This window comes from Plectropomus leopardus, chromosome 8 (assembly GCF_026936395.1).
Source record: "Plectropomus leopardus strain MGB_pleo_1.0 chromosome 8, ASM2693639v1, whole genome shotgun sequence".
NCBI lineage: Eukaryota > Metazoa > Chordata > Actinopteri > Perciformes > Serranidae > Plectropomus > Plectropomus leopardus.
Window position 1 is genome coordinate 33,879,111 of NC_142183.1, and position 16,916 is coordinate 33,896,026.

Genomic DNA, 16,916 nt, shown 5'->3' on the forward strand with positions numbered 1-16,916 from the left:
GACACATTTGAGTAAAAGTAGAGGCATCTGACCAGAAAATGACTTTGGTATAGGTTAGAGTTGCATATTACAATATTAGCCTACTTGTGTAAAAGTATCAAAATATCTGATATTTACCATACTTAAGTATCAAAAGTAATGTTATGCTATTATAAATTAAATGTACTTTAGTATTGCTAGTGCATACATACAGTATATTATTTGCCCCCCCCCCTATTCTTGTAACGTCTTATTAATTTCTTTCTGACTTTTGGGCCATTTCTTATTAAGTTGCAGATGTTTTTGAAAGAAAGCAAGCTAATTTGCTCAGGTTTCAAAGGGTTAAACTAGCCTTCCATACATCCTCCGCCGCCCACTGAGTGTCCTTTGGCTACTTTGTAACAATCCCGTTCCCCCTGAGTTTATTTGGGCTTAAATTTAAACGAAATGCTCGGCGAGCCTCCGTGTCCATGACTCTGTGGGCGTAACGGAGCACGCGCATGGCGCGCATTGACCGTGAAGGCAGCGCGGGGTCGGCTGTGATTTGCTGGCCAATAGTGAGCTCCAGGTGCGGCCACGGGCTCCAGAGTGGCGTCACTGCCCGCGCGCTAACACAACAACGGAGGAGACGATGGAAAACAAGCAGAGCCAGGTAACCTCTTTACTTCGTTCGAGTTACTTTTTAAATATAAATATGTCTGCTCATAAAGTAAACGGAAATATTCCGGCTAAAAGGAAACTAAAACGTCGGAGTGCGCCGTTTGAACGGCGGCTGACAGCGCGTGACCACTCCGCTTTGATGTGGCCAAGTGTTTCGCGAGCTGTTTTCAAACACGCGGACAGTTGGCTACATTGTGTCGAGTTTCCGCACAGGGCTCGTGCCGTACTTTACCAGGAAACTTTGTTTGTCATGTTGTCTCGTGTAAACTGTTGTTTTGCTGTTGTTATTTCTTTGTTTTCCGGTACACTGACGCTTGGTTGAGCCCCACCTGCCGCTCATTAGGCTACATGGCTTTTCGTAAAGTTTTCTTTGATGTTATAAGGAAAAACAAAAACAGTCCTTATGGGTACTTTTGACCATTTTTAAAGTAAACCATAGTTTTAAAGTCATTTAATACGTTTTTAGAACGACTAACGACTTAGTTTTTGTTTCACGTTCTCTCCGGTTGTGTCATCCTGTGTGCCCCCTATCAAAACCCGACCCAAAACGCGTAATATTTTTAATGGTTTGATACTTAATGGCTAACATTTATCAATTCATGGTTGCATTACCTTAGGTGTGTTTTTAGTATTTTAGCTCTCATTTTTACTTGAAGCACTTTTTTTCTTCAACAAATCTGCTTTTAATGTTTCATTTAGCCACATTTAATGCTTGTCTGTCTTGCTTTTACTGATCTTGTTTTATTTATTCTGTATGTTTTTTTTTTTAGAAAACTTTAACTAACTTTGTTTTTGTCTCTTTCATCTTTGAGTATTGTGAAAAGTGCTCTATAAATAAAATGTATAATTATTATTTAACAATACTGTTAAATTATTTATATATTTTTTTATTGATTATGAACATGTATACGCATCTTTTATTTGCATATTTAAAAAAAGTATATATTTTAAATTATATTTTTGGTATTCCCTCATCTATTTACCCCTCACGCCCCCTCTTTTTGTGATTTTTTTTTTTTACACATTTTATGTCATATTTTATATTATTTAGATATATTAATTTGGCATTTTTAAAACCATAGCTTAGATTAGTGTACTCAGACAATGGCAAACAATAGAAGCTGCAACTGATCCTTCCTCTGCCCCTGTTAAGTACGTGGACCAAACCCATTTTATGTCATTAAAAATGTAATAACATAATACTAAATACAACAACAACAATAACAATAATAATAATAATAATAATAATTATAATGATAATAATAATTAAAAATAGTAATAATAATGGTAATAATGAAAACTTTATTTATATGGTAACTTTGACAATAGTTTACAAAGTGCTTTGACAAACAAAGCAAAATTACAAAATGGGATAGCGAGAAGGCAAGACAACAACAGGAAGCCAAACAGAGTTTGGGGTACAGTTAAAACAGGAAGTCAAATAATGCAAGATGTAGGATGCACAATATCAATTAATATAAAATATTACAAACAAAAGGCCTAAAGTGGTTTTGTTGCAATGAAAGCAACAAAATCACTAAAGAAAATTAAACAAATAAAACATAAATAACAACTATGTTTTATAAGGAAAAATTGAATACATTTTTTACTCACCTATTCCATGTGCACCTTTTCACCCACCAAAGCTGACCACCGAGTCACACACTTCGCAGGGGAAAACACTATTTGACAGGGAAACACACTCCGGTGCTGTAGGGGTGTGTAGCTATTTGAATTGTCATCTTGTACCTGTGACCTCCTTGGTGCGTGCACTTCAATTGCATATTGCTTTAACTTTTAACAACAACGTGACGTACAATTAGGTCCTTGTACTGTAGAAAAATATATAGACGCTAATGGGAAGAAGACATTAACAAACCTTTAACACTGTAGGACTGTCAAACTAAACGGGTCAAGTGCTGAGTGATTTTGAGAATATAATGTGAATGTGAGAAGATTTGATCGGAGTAAACAGAGATGATGTGTCTGGCTAATATGGTTCCATACATTAGGCCTGCAATAAACACACATTACTCAAACTTTTTAAGTTTTTGGGACTGCTGCTTAGCTGCTTCTCAGACTTTGTGCTGTGTTTTCAGATTGGGCTGTACTTTATAATGGCTTTCCAATAGGGGAGACCAGGGTTGGTTGGCACAGAGCTATTTTCTGGCCCTTTAAATGTTGCAGAAACAGAAATGTAACATAAAAATCTTCTCTTCACCTTCACTTATCTACTATGTTAAATAGGGATGTAACGATTCACTCAACTCACGATTCCATACGATTCATGATACTGGGTTCATGGTACAATTTTCTCACGATTTTTTTTAATACAAAATGAGATTACAGAAAAATAATGACCAAAAATTTTTCTATTAATTATTTCAAACAAAATGTATACAAAATACTATATATATATTAAATATACTGCATGCTAAGTACATTATTAGTATTTTTTTTTTGATCATCACAGCCTGGGATATATGTCATATATGTCATCTGCAGTAACTTCGATTGTGACAGTACACCTAGTGGAAATAGCATGTATTTTCTCCATATGCTAAACGTTGAGAAAAAAAGGTGGAAAATATAGAAGGGACAAGTTCCAAGGAAAATACAATCCCTGTTTTAATGCTTTGATGGCTGTGGGATCAAAAATGACAGCTTGAATGGGTTTCAGTGGAGCATATTTTTCAGTCTGAATGTAACAATTGTGTTTCCACAATGTATTTTTAGACCTATTGTAGGAGCTGAGCTGGGAATTCCAACATTAAATAAAAATACACAATCATGTTAGAATTTATGCCATATGCAAGAACATAGCCAAAATTATCAAAAAAATTTAGAATTAAAAGCACATAAAATCTGCTAAACAGTCCCTGAGGGTTAATGCTACCATTAACCTGTTGCTGGTCTTTGTTGGCTCCTGTCGGGAAAGGAAATTAGAAAGTTGAGGGAAAAATGTCAGTGGAGCTCCTTTAGTGCTCAGGACCACAGCTGAGGGTATTTGGACACTCAAGTTTCACCGTGGATGCAGTTTATTCACTATCAACGCTGTTGCACTTCAGATAGTGAACAGCAGCAGTCGGCTCTTGTCCTTATTACTGACAGGGACGTTTGCTGTACAGTGTCAAAGGGCTTCTATAAGGTCGCTCTATGAGAACCATGTAATAAGTTTGGAAAATTGAATTACTTTGCTGTCATGAAGACTATATTTCAGGTGCATCACTATATAATAATGGCCACAAACCAGGATGATATTTCATATTTTAGCACTGATGTTATATAGAACCAGGCTGTTGGTGCTTTAACTGAAGTCTACTTGAGCTGGTATTAATGTGCTTTAGCATGGGGACAGACACTGATGGTCATGATGAGTTGTTTCCACTTTACCCCCCCCCCCCTCAGGTGCTGAACCTTGAGCGGGTGCAGGCTCTGGAAACGTGGCTGAAAACAACCAACACAAAGCTGATCCAAGTGAACGGCCAGAGGAAGTATGGAGGACCGCCTGAGGGTGAGAGAGGCTGCTCAGCCCCCAACACCACATTCAAACTAAAAGATACAAAACACGCAGAAAGAAAGCTTTTTCAGCATTCATCAGTCGTGTTATTTTCTTTCATTTAACCATCAACTCTATAAGTTACAGAAAATAGTGAAAATGGTAGAAAATGGAGAAAAAAATAATTGTTTTGTTCAACCAACATGACAGAAACACAGTGCATGAATGTATGAATTAGGGATGCAGTGATTCATGATTTGATGCGATTCATGATATTCAGGATACGATATTCTCACAATTTTTTTTTAATACAAAATGAGATTTCAGAAGAATATTCTAGTAATTATTTCAAACAAAAGTTATACAAACTACTGTATTTTTTTCTTTTCTGTATCAAATTAAAGAATCCCTTTTTATTCCTGAGGTATAAATTCTAAACACAAACTATGCAATCAGTGCATTTCTGGACATTCACAATGTCCCCTGCTCTGAAACACCCTTTCACATGGGACAGAAGTGGCTGCTGTGGAAGAGTTTGAAGACCTAAATTGGCCGTTTTTGTCTTTGTGGTTGTCTTCTCTTCTTTATTTCTTTCTGACTTGAGGAAGCTCAAATGCTGCCACACTTCCGATTTGAAACTGGATGGCGCATCTTGTATTTGAAAATCAAAATTGCGTGTCGCGGAGCCTTCGCTTCATCTTATTTACATTGGCGAGCTGTCTCGAGTCTCCAACATGAGGTAAGACGTTAAACATGGAGTGACGTGGCACTCGAGCAAGCAAATTCAAAAGCAGATTACTCTCTCTGCTGTTCAAAAAAAGTATTGCGGTTCATTTTTCGTTTCACCCATTTGAATCTCACATATTTTGTATTGATTTTTAACTGCCTCACGATGCATTGTTACATTCCTAGTATCAATGCATGTGCATAATGGTCCCAGCTTTTTTCTTTCAAATTAATATTATTATTTCATATTTCGGTAATATGAAGCCCAGTTGATATGTAACCTGTACACATGCTGGTGCTGATATTCCAGTAAAAATCCTGTGCTATGATCACAATAAAGCCCAGTTTACACTTTGATTTTGGGGCTGTCTCAGACGTGGGGATATTTTTGCTAGTGGCTCTAAAATGGCGGTGCTACGTCGTACAGTGAGAGAGAGTCAGGGCTGACTGTGACAAGACCTAGACCTTAAGTGGAGATCTGAGCAGACAGAACAGCGAATACTAAATTGTTATTGTTTATTTGACCTGATATTTTTTCTTAATAAATTAAGAAAAAAGTAAGGCAACATGACCAACGCCCATCTCCTCTCCATTCTGCTGGCAGTGTGGGACGGGCCCACCCCGGGAGCCCGCTGTGAGGTCTTCATCAGCCAGATCCCACGGGACACCTATGAGGATCTGTTGATCCCCCTGTTCAGCTCTGTCGGGCCCCTCTGGGAGTTCCGGCTCATGATGAACTTCAGCGGCCAGAACCGCGGCTTCGCCTACGCTAAATATGGCTCTCCGGCTGTAGCCACAGAAGCCATCCGCCTGCTGCATGGTCATATGCTGGAGCCCGGCTCCAGCCTCAATGTCCGCCGCAGCACAGAGAAGAGACACCTCTGTATCGGAGACCTGCCGGTCTCCACCAAGCAAGAGGAACTATTGCAGGTAAAGCAGCCCATAGAAACATTTTCAGCTGAAGTGGAAGAAAAAGACATTTAGTTTATTATTATTATTATTATTATTACTTCATTGTTTTTTTTTATTATTAGAATATTTTCTAAAATGATTCTTTGTCTCTTGAAGTTTAAGAGAATATAAATACAAAGATACAAATCACAATATTTAACCAAACAAGCCAAAAAAAAATCAAAAAAGACCATCTTCAACTTCCATTTTTAAATATATATTTATGTAGCACGTTTTTATATAAAGCAAATTGAATGAATTGAAAAGCGAGCGTATTTTGGGCTGAGCTGACCTTTGGCTATGAGGCACAACAAGTGGGCTATTTCTTAATTTATTTTAAACATTTTGATTTTTCTAAAATGTACTTGCTCAGTTCAATTTATGTGTAAGATGGTCCCCAGAGTACAATATATTCAGATTGACTGATGCAGTAAACAAAAGAGATGAAATTTGCTAATTTTGTTTGTCAAACAGACCGCCGTTTTTTCTACATATCTGCTCCGTGTTGCTAGCTATGCCTGATTTTGTTACCTCGTTGGCTGCTATGAAATTGTCCCCAGTTGTTTGTCTTCTGGAAAAAAATATCCTGGCTCCATATTCTAATCTAATATACTTCATATTAAAATTAAATGATAAATTCAGGCTTTAAATTACACTTAAGGGCAATTTATTTGTTAAAATGCAAAAAAAAAACACCAGCTCCCATAAAGTTGTAGCTGTCCCGCAGAGTGCACACTATGTAATTGTTGCCATTGTTTTGTCCTGTGTCGCTATAATTACCCACTCTCTCTTCTGACGTCAACCTCCAAACTTTTCACGGAAGCCACAGAGGTTTCCAGCTCATGGGAAGTATCGGAATATTAAAGATTTCAGATTGCTGTTACTGCTGTGTGAATAAACACTGAGTATTGTCTTGCTAACTGATGTTTGCTTCCAGGTGCTGCGTGTGCTGGCGGAGGGGGTGGAGAGAGTGTCTCTGAAGGCGGGGCCTGGTATAGACGGGGTGTCTGCTATAGTCGCCTTCTCATCCCACCATGCTGCTTCCATGGCCAAGAAGGTCCTGGTGGAAGGTAAATGAGCTGCTGTTGATGCAGACTGTTACATGGGATCAGTGTTTTGTTCTTACAACATTGTCAGCCTTTGATATAATGCAGAATTTTGTGTTTATTTTTCAAATTATTTTTTATTTTTTTTACATTGGCTGCTTTCAAATTAGCAGGTACGGGCTACATACCCACTGTCTGATGCCTACAACCATCAAAGTACATTAGTGTACATAAGCACAGCTTACCTGCCGGTGAAAGACACATCATGGTGACGCGTGCCAACCTCTGCTCCATCGATGGCCTCTTAAGCCACGTTTAGACAAGAATGACCCTACTTTCTTTTGTGTTCGTAGAAAAAATAAGCGGTCATATGATAACATTGTAAAAATGATCCTTGTGTACAGGGATCTGCAAAAGCAACCTGTAGGGGCCTAGTTTGCGACCTGTTTCATCTAACGATGTGGACGTTATGAGGCCAAGAATTTACGTGTTTCGCCACCAAACAGGGAGTAGTTTTTAACTCAGTTGTACATGATCCAATCTACATCAGACTTTACATGTTTGATGAGAGTCCCGCCCTGAACACATCTATATGACAATTTTAACTGATAGTGAGAGTGCCACCTATTGGCACAGGAAAGACAGTTTTACACTAAGAAGTCCAGCTCCAAGCAGGTTGACTTGATTGATGTCAAAATTGTGTCAAAAAATCTTTAAGAAGGTGATGATGCCTAAAAATGAAGACTTTGAGTTTTCTTCAAATGGAGTTCCCGTGACGCCACAGCAAATTTCGATGTTGCAACATGACATCAAAAACTGTCATAACTTGACCCCAGATGGTCAGATGTTAACAATGGTCAATTTCACACATTTGATGACAGTCCAGGCCTGAAGACACCTGCAGTACAATTTTGAATCTGTCATAGCGCCACCTAGTGAAAACAGGAAGTTACTTTATTTACACTCTGATGCACTACAAAATACTTTTTTTTTTTTTTTTTTACTTCTGTCCTGACAAAAAGTTAAGCCTCACTTCCATTAATGCATATTTGATCACTGGTGAAGCAGTTTGGTCTGATCCCTCATGCACTCGCTGCCTTGTTATAGCTTTTCCCGATAAACTGTCAGTGGTCAGGACTGATGCATGATTTAATGTGTTCAGATCAAAACCAAGACAAGAGATGTACAGAAAAACAACATTAACAGCTGCACCTTCATGTTGAGTGTGTGAACTATTTAATATACGCTCTGATTTATTACTTGTAACTAGAGGTTAAAGTGTCTGGTGTGATTTTTTTTATTTTTTATTATCACTTTGCTCTTGTAAGTTTCACAGCAAGCATTGATAGAGTAGAAAATCCTGCTTTTTGATTTGAGCAACGTCTTAAAGGCTTGAGGCATGGTTCAAAGACCTTTAAACAGCTCTGGTCTGACCATTTCTGTAACTTTAAAAATCACCTCCCAGAAATCCCTCATACGTGACCACTCCCACTTATTAGGGCGCCTACTTCACCTTGGATTGGAAATAATGACAGCTAGTGCGGTGGCTGCCACACTAGAAAAAAAGCTGCTGATGTTTTTAACATCCATCACCATGCTTTTTGGAATGTAATCGCCAGAGTATGTGTTATGTTTTATTGACATTTTCAAAAATATTGAAAATATTGGTAATTGTCTGTCTTGTTTTGGTTAATGAGAACACATTTTGTTTAAAATGAGTAATTTCAAATGTATTCTTGAGATAACACGTGATGAGTCTTTTTCAGCTGCTGTAGAGATCAGCTACGGTATTTCCTCCTCTTTTTATCTCCAGCATTCAAAAAGCAGTTTGCGTTGAACATCTCTATCAAATGGCAGTCCACGGTGAAGCCGAACTCAGAGGAGCCACCGCCATCACACAAACCTTCAAAGAGCCTCTTGTCATCACCCCTGAAGGCGCCGCGCCACATCCTGAATGCCCCACAGCCCTCAGCTCAGCCTCCTCACCTGGCCTGTCCTCCATCTGCCACCCTGGGTTTCTGCAGAGCAGTGGGAGGCCCCACCGCCCCCCAGCAGCCTTCCCCTCAGGGCTCCTCCACCTCCCTCTCTTCTTACCAGGGGCATCCAGTGTCTGCAGCCTTCTCATCCTCCCCTGTGATGCTCCTGCGTAAGCTGTGCGAGGCAACTGGTGTTGGCCAGCCGCATTATGAGTTATACTACAGCCACGCTGGGCACGATGGATTCCTCTACTTCACCTACAAGGTGTGTATCCCCGGGGTGACGGAAGCCTTCGAAGGGCTGGTCATGATCTTGCCGGGACATTCTGCCAACAGCATGCTGGAGGAGGTGCGGCGTGCTGCATCCCAGGAGGTCCTGCAGAGAGTGTACAATCATCAGCTGGTCTACTGACAAGCTCATCTGTCAGTAAGTGCTACTCCTGCAGCACTGTTTGTTTTGTCCATGATGTTATATCCAAAAAAGCTGTTTAATCTAATATGTAGTTTGTTGATTTATGCATGCTTTTACTCTAGTAGCAGACTTGTTTGTCTTGTTTGAACTTCTGCAGTTTGTTTTATGCATGTATTTTAGTGTGTGTTACTGTTGGATTGGTTCCTCATTTTAATTAAATGAGATTTGAAAAGAAAATGTAAAGGTGGTGCTACTTAAATTATGGATTAATGGTAACTCTTTATGAAAATGACTGATGAGTGAGCATCTAAGCCAGAGATATACTTGCTTTTAACTTGTCCTTCGGGGTTTCAGAAAACGTTTAAAATCTATACAGTAGGCCAAATTTCAGGTAAGAATAAGTTAAGATTGTTATTCAAGATATTAACTTAAAAAGCAAGAACTATAGATCTCTGGCAATACAAACAGTGGAGATAGCCAGCAGTATATCCACTTCATCCCGAGTCCTGTTCTTTAAATTTGTCTTAACCTAGCAAGTATTAGTAGTTTATATATTGGGGTGTGGACACATCCCACTAAACAATCAACTATGCTCAAAATTTTTTTAGTATACTTTGTCAAAAAAGACAGTATAGCATAACTTGCAGAGTCATGAAAAAAGTCAGTACTTGATATCATGTACCATGCCATAAAAAGTCATAGGATATTATGTCTTACAAAATCATAGTATGTCATGTTTACAACAGATGGAAAACAAAAAAAGTACGTCATAAAAGCCTTTGTATAACATGTAAAAAAAAAAAATTAAAAATCAAAGTACATCATGTCTAAAAAGTTACACAGTTAAGTATGTCGAGATTAGTCAACAATGACATTATGTCAAAAACAGTGCAATAAAAAAAGTGTGCGTACCATAAGAAGTCATAAAAAGATAGTGGTATAGCATGTAAAAAAAAGTCATATAATTGAATAGAAATATATTATTAATTCTCTGAGGGAAATTGTTTCATTACAACAGCAAATAAGAGAGCAGTAACTACACTACAACTATTTATTAATAAGACAAAATAATGCAAATATATATACAAAGTAAGGCACTTAACATTGAATTAAATAGAATATAATATAAAAATAAAATAAAAAAACGATAATAATAATAAAGTTATGTACAGTATGTACATAGAACAAACAAACAAACAAAAAAGCCAAAAAGATTAAGAGCAATAAAAAAGTTTGTCATAAAAAGTCTTTAAGAAGGCACAATATATTATGTCATATGTTTTGTATGTCAAAAAAAATGTTGTATTTCATAGTATAGTGTGTTGATCTTAAAACTCATAAAAAATAGTGTAATATGTCAAAATAATTTTGTAAAAATGGTAGGTAGCAGTATTAGGGTATATCGAATGTAAATATAAAAAAATGCCACAGCATGTTAAACTAAAATATTGTATAGTATATTAATATTTAAAAAAATGAGAAAAGGTCTTTTTGTCATAAAAATGTGGAAAGATAGCTTGTAATTAAAAATGTAAAATGTCTTCATACAATATGTTATTTAAAAAACAATCTTAAAAAAAATATCAAGGTATAGCATGTTCTTAAAAACAAAATGACAGTGTAGTTAGTCATTTAAAAAAAACACACAAAAAATTCATAGTATAGTATGCCATTCTTTAAAAAAAAATTGAAAGCATGTCAGAAAAAAAATTGCAAAAGCTTCTAATAAGTGTAGTGTAGTGTGTCATTCTAAAGAAATATCACAGAAAATGTCAGTATAATATATCAAACATTAAAATCATAAAAACTGTCACGGTATAGTATGTCTTTCTTAAAAATATTTCTAAAAACTATGTCAGCATAGTAAAATCATAAAAAATGTCATAGTTTAGTAAATCATTTTCCCACACCATTAAAAAATGTACTAGTATTTTATGACATAAAAAATATCCTCAAATATCATAGTATAGTATGTTGTTGTAAATCATGAAAAATGTCATATTACAGCAGGACATTCCTAAAATAAAAAAATCTGTTTTCAGCATATGTAATTCTCAAAGATGATAACGATGTCATACTATCCTATGTCATAGGGAGAAAAAAGAATCATGGTGTAGTATGTAATAAAAAGTTATAGTATTATTTGTTATGAAAATTCATGAAAAAATGATGAACATCGTAGTGATGTAGGTTATTAAAAAAGAATCATAAAAAGATCACGGTTAATCTCTCCTGTCAAATGAAGGCAAATTGTCATACCATAGTATATCTTTCAAAATATAGCAAAAATTACTTTCAAAAAATCATAGTCATAAGTGTATGTCTATTAGAAATCATTCAACCGTCACAATATAGTATGTCATAAGTAAGTAAAACACCTTACTATCCATGAAATGTGAGTTTTAAATATGTCTTTAAAAAAATTAAAATGTCATGGTACATTTTGACTTTCAAAAAATCATAAAAACATTTGAGGATAGCTTTTCTTTAAAAAAAAAAAAAAAGAGTATGGCAGCAGTATGGCAAAAATAAAAAATAGGGCAATTTATACTATGATGTTCAAAAAATCATGAATAAGTCATGGTAAAGTATGTCATTTAAAAATCATGAAAACGATGTCGCAGAGAATGTCCATTAAAAAAAATATTTAAAAAATATAGATCAGTATGTTGTTTAATAAAGTGTACTGAAATGTTTTAAAAAAATAAACAAAACATAATATATACAATTTTGTTTAAAACATAATAAAGATGTCATTGTATAGTATGTTTGAAATGTCTTTCAAAAAATGATAAAAAAAACATCAAAGTATGGTATCTCTTCCAAACATTGATTAAAGCATCATATTTTACTATACTATTCCAGAAATTATAAAAACAGTAATAAAAAACATAAAAAACTGATCAAAACATCATAGTATAGTATGTCGTTCAAAAATTGATAACATCATAGTACAGTATGTAATTCAAAAACATATCACACATCATAGCATAGTATATAGTCCAAAAATTGATAAAGACAATATACGATTGTGTGTCGTTCAAAAACTGATTAAAATGTCATTCTATACTATGTCATTCAAAAATCGATGAAAATGTCATAGTATAGTATGTCATCCAAAAACTGATCAAAACGTCATAGTATACTATCTCATTCAAAAATTTATAAAAATGTCATATGTATGTCAATTGACAATTGATAAAAATGTCATAGTAAAGTATATCATCCAAAAATTGATAAAAATGTCAAAAAGACGTCATACTATAGTATGTCATTCAAAAATTGATGAAAACGTCATAGTATAGTGTCTCGTTAAAAACTTGATAAAAATGTCATAGTATAGTATGTGATCCAAAAAATGATAAAAACACCACAATATAGTATGTTGTCCAAAAATTGCTAAAGATGCCATGCCATAGTATGTCGTTCAAAAACTGATGAAAACGTCACAGTATAGTATGTCATCCAAAAATTGATAAAATGTCAAAAAGACGTCATACTATAGTATGTCATTCAAAAACTGATGATATCGTCATAGTAAAGTATCTCATTACAAAATTTATAAAAATGTCATGGTATAGTATGTCATCCAAAAAATGATAAAAACACCACAGTATAGTATGTTGTCAAAAAATTGCTAAAGATGCCATGCCATAGTATGTCGTTTAAGAATTGATAAAAATGTCATAGTATAGTATGTCATCCAAAAATTGATAAAATGTCAAAAAGACGTCATACTATAGTATGTCATTCAAAAACTGATGAAATCGTCATAGTAAAGTATCTCATTACAAAATTTATAAAAATGTCATGGTATAGTATGTCATCCAAAAAATGATAAAAACACCACAGTATAGTATGTTGTCAAAAAATTGCTAAAGACATCATACTATAGTATGTTCAAAAACTGTTTAAATTGTCGTAGTAAAGCATGTTGTTCAAACATTGATAAAAACATCATAGTATAGTATGTCGTTCAAAAACTGATAAAAATGTCATACTATAGTATGTCATCCAAAAACTGATCAAAAGCGCATAGTATAGTATGTCATTCAAAAATTGATAAAAACGTCATACTATAGTATGTTGTTCAAAAACTGTTTAAATTGTCGTAGTATAGCATGTTGTTCAAACATTGATAAAAACATCATAGTATAGTATGTCATCCAAAAACTGATCAAAAGCGCATAGTATAGTATGTCATTCAAAAATTGATAAAAACGTCATACTATAGTATGTCAATCGACAATTGATAAAAACGTCATAGTATAGTATGTCAATCGATAATTGATAAAAACGTCATAGTATAGTTTGTCATCCAAAAACTGATCAAGATGTCATACTATAGTATGTCGTTCAAAAACTGGTAAAAACTTATTAGTATAGTATGTTGTTCCAAAAAGTTATCAACACATCATAGTATAATTTATATTCCAAAAATTGATAACGACATTTTACTATAGTATGTCGTGACGTATGACGGTCAAAAAGTGATGAAAATGTCATAGTATAGTATGTCATCAAAAAACTGATCAAAAACTCATAGTATGTCGTTCAAAAATTGATAAAAACGTCATACTATAGTATGTCAATCGACAATTAATAAAAATGTCATAGTATAGTGTGTCATCCAAAAACTGATGAAGATGCCCTAGTATAGTATGTTGTTCAAGAATTGATAAAAATGTCATCGTATAGTATGTCATCCAAAAATTGATAAAAACGTCAAAAAGACATCATACTATAGTATGTCGTTCAAAAACTAATGAAAACGTCATGGTATACTATCTCGTTCAAAAATGTATAAAAATGTTATACTATAGTATGTCAACTGACAATTGATAAAAATGTCATTGTATAGTATTTCATCCAAAAACTGATAAAGACGTCATACTATAATATGTCATTCAAAAACTGATCAAAATGTCATGGTATAGTATGGTGTTAAAAAACAGATGAAAACATCATAGTGTAGTATTCAAAAATTGATAAATGTCATCGTATAGTATGTCATCCAAAAAATTATAACAACACCAAAGTATAGTATGTTGTCCAAAAATTGATAGACGTCATACTTTAGTATGTCGTTCAAAAATTGATAAAAACATCATAGTATAGTATTTTGTCCAAAACTTATCAAAACATCATAGTATAGTATGTCGTTCAAAAATTGATAAAAACATCACAGTGCAGTATGTCGTTCAAAAACTTATCAACACATCATATAGTCCAAAAATTGACACAGACGTCATACTATAGTATCTCATTCAAACACTGATCAAAATGTCATACTATAGTATTTCGTTCAAAAATCAATGAAAATGTATGTCATCCAAAAACTAATAAAGACGTCGTACTATAATATGTCGTTCAAAAACTGATCAAAACCTAAGAGTAGAGTATGTCATTCAAAAACCGATCAAAATGATATAGTAAAGTATGTTGTTCAAAAAAAAATTTAAAAACCTCATAGTATAGTATGTTTTTTGAATGACATACTATAGTATGACTAAATTGATAAAGACATAATACAATAAGTATGTCGTTGAAAAACTGATCAAAATGTCATACTTTAGTAAGTCTTTCAAAAATTGATAAAAATGTCACAGTATCATATGTCATCCAAAAATTTATAAAAACGTCATGATGTTGTCATATTACAGTATGTCATTCAAAAACGGATGAAAACATCATAGTATAGTATCTCATTTAAAAAATTGATAAAAATGGCATAGTACAGTATGTCATCCAAAAAATGATAAAAACACCATAGTATAGTATGTTTTCCAAAAGTTGATCAAGACGTCATACTATATAGTATGTAATTGAAAAACTGCTCAAATCATCATAGTATATTATGTCGTATAAAACGTATCAAGACATCATAGTATAGTATATAGTCCAACAATTGATCAAGACTTCATACTGTATGAAGTATGTCATTCAAAAGTTGATGAAAATGTCATAGCAAAGGATGTCATCCAAAAACTGATCAAAACGTCATACTATAGTATGTCAATCAACAATTGATACAAACAGCATAGTATAGTATGTCATCCAAAGACATCCCGAGACGTCATACTATATGTCATCCAAAAACTGATGAAGACGTCAAAAAGTGATTGTATAGTATGTCATCCAAAAATTGATAAAAATGTCATGAAGACATGAATACTATAGCATGTCGTTCAAAACTGATCAAAATGTCAAAGTATGTCGTTCAAAAACCGTTCAAAATGTTATAGTAAAGAATGTCATTCAAAAATTAATAAAAATGTTTTAATATAGTATGTTGATCAAAAATTGAATGAAAACGTCATACTTTAGTGTCTTTCAAAAATTGATGAAAATATCATAGTTTAGTATATCTTTTGACCAGTGATAAAAACATGTAGTAACAAGTATCGTATGTCGTTCGAGAATCTGGCTAGAGTTTTCCAGAGTGGGTGAGAAAGACTAAGAAAAAGGCTTTCAAATGTACTATAGTTTAGCTTAGCCTTAGTGTGAATTGCTAAGCTTGAATCAAAAATAGCAGCGACTCCCCCTCCTCGGCCAGTGTCCCGCGCAACGTGACTATTTATATGACCAGGAGGAGTGGATTCATTCAGGCTAACGTACTCTTCAGGACAGATCCAGGTCTCAGTGAGGCAGATTAAATCAATATGGTTATCCAATATTAAATCAGTGACTAAAAGAGCCTTGGTTGATAAGGATCTAACGTTCAAGAGTCCGCATTTAATTCTCCTGTTATGATTCTGTATGACAGGAGATGTATTATTTTTTTTATCAGATTTTCTTGTACAACTCCCCTTTTGTTTATTTTAGCTTTAAACAAATGAAGTGGTCGGGGGACAGACACTGTTTTTATAACATTTACATTATGGGTGTGTGACTGTGCTAGAGGAAGGTCGGAGAAGCGTGTAAGACTGCGACTCTGAACCCTGGTCCCAACTCTGGTTTGTCATGGCTTTGGGCCTCTAATAAAATCGGCCAGATTCTTAGAGAGGAGAGCGGCTCCATCCAAAGTGGGATGGATGCCGTCCCTCCGGATAAGACCAGGTTTCCCCCAAAAGGAATTCCAATTATTAACGAAGCCCACATCATTTGCTGGACACCACCACGACAACCAGCGGTTGAGTGCTGACATGTGGCTAAACATGTCATCACTGGTCACATTGGGGAGAGGTCAAGAGAAGATTATGGTGTCCGACATCGTCTTTGCATATTCACACACCGACTCTATGTTAATTTTAGTGACCTCCGATTGGCGTAACCGGGTGTCATTGCCACCAACAGGAATAACAATCTTACTGTACCTTTAACCTTAGCCAGCAGCTTCAAATTTTACTCGACGTTGCCCGCTCTGGCCCTAGGGATATATTTGACTATGGCCGCTGGTGTCACTGACTTCACGTTTCCCAAAACAGAGCTACCAATGACCAGTGTTGTGTCCTCAGCCGGGTAGTGGCTGAGCAGGGAGTACTTACTTACTTGAGCTTCGGCTTATGATGCTTTGCTTGGACAGTCACCCAGCCTCCCGGCTGCACGGGGGTTGCCGGGGAACGGCTAGCAGAGGCTATGCTATGTCAGTCTGCACCGGCTACAGGGGGCTTGCTAACTATTGCAGCTAAAGAGGGATTTTCCATGGTGCGGAGCCGTGCTTCCAG

At 35.1% G+C, this 16,916-nt stretch overlaps 1 protein-coding gene across 1 annotated transcript; it reads left to right on the forward strand.

Moving 5' to 3' along the window:
• Nucleotides 1-460: 460 nt before the first annotated feature.
• Nucleotides 461-9,486, forward strand: dnd1 (DND microRNA-mediated repression inhibitor 1). The gene is made up of 5 exons (XM_042493366.2): nt 461-631; nt 4,048-4,153; nt 5,469-5,794; nt 6,753-6,885; nt 8,675-9,486. Exons 1-5 carry the CDS (start codon nt 611-613, stop codon nt 9,247-9,249), a joined length of 1,161 nt encoding a protein of 386 aa, XP_042349300.2. The 5' UTR covers nt 461-610; the 3' UTR covers nt 9,250-9,486.
• Nucleotides 9,487-16,916: the final 7,430 nt, after the last annotated feature.

Coding starts and splice junctions, on each gene's coding strand:
- dnd1 (XM_042493366.2), top strand. CDS start 611: ATGGAAAACAAGCAGAGCCAG. Junction 632..4,047: donor TGGAAAACAAGCAGAGCCAG/GTAACCTCTTTA, acceptor CCCCCCCCTCAG/GTGCTGAACCTTGAGCGGGT. Junction 4,154..5,468: donor GTATGGAGGACCGCCTGAGG/GTGAGAGAGGCT, acceptor TTCTGCTGGCAG/TGTGGGACGGGCCCACCCCG.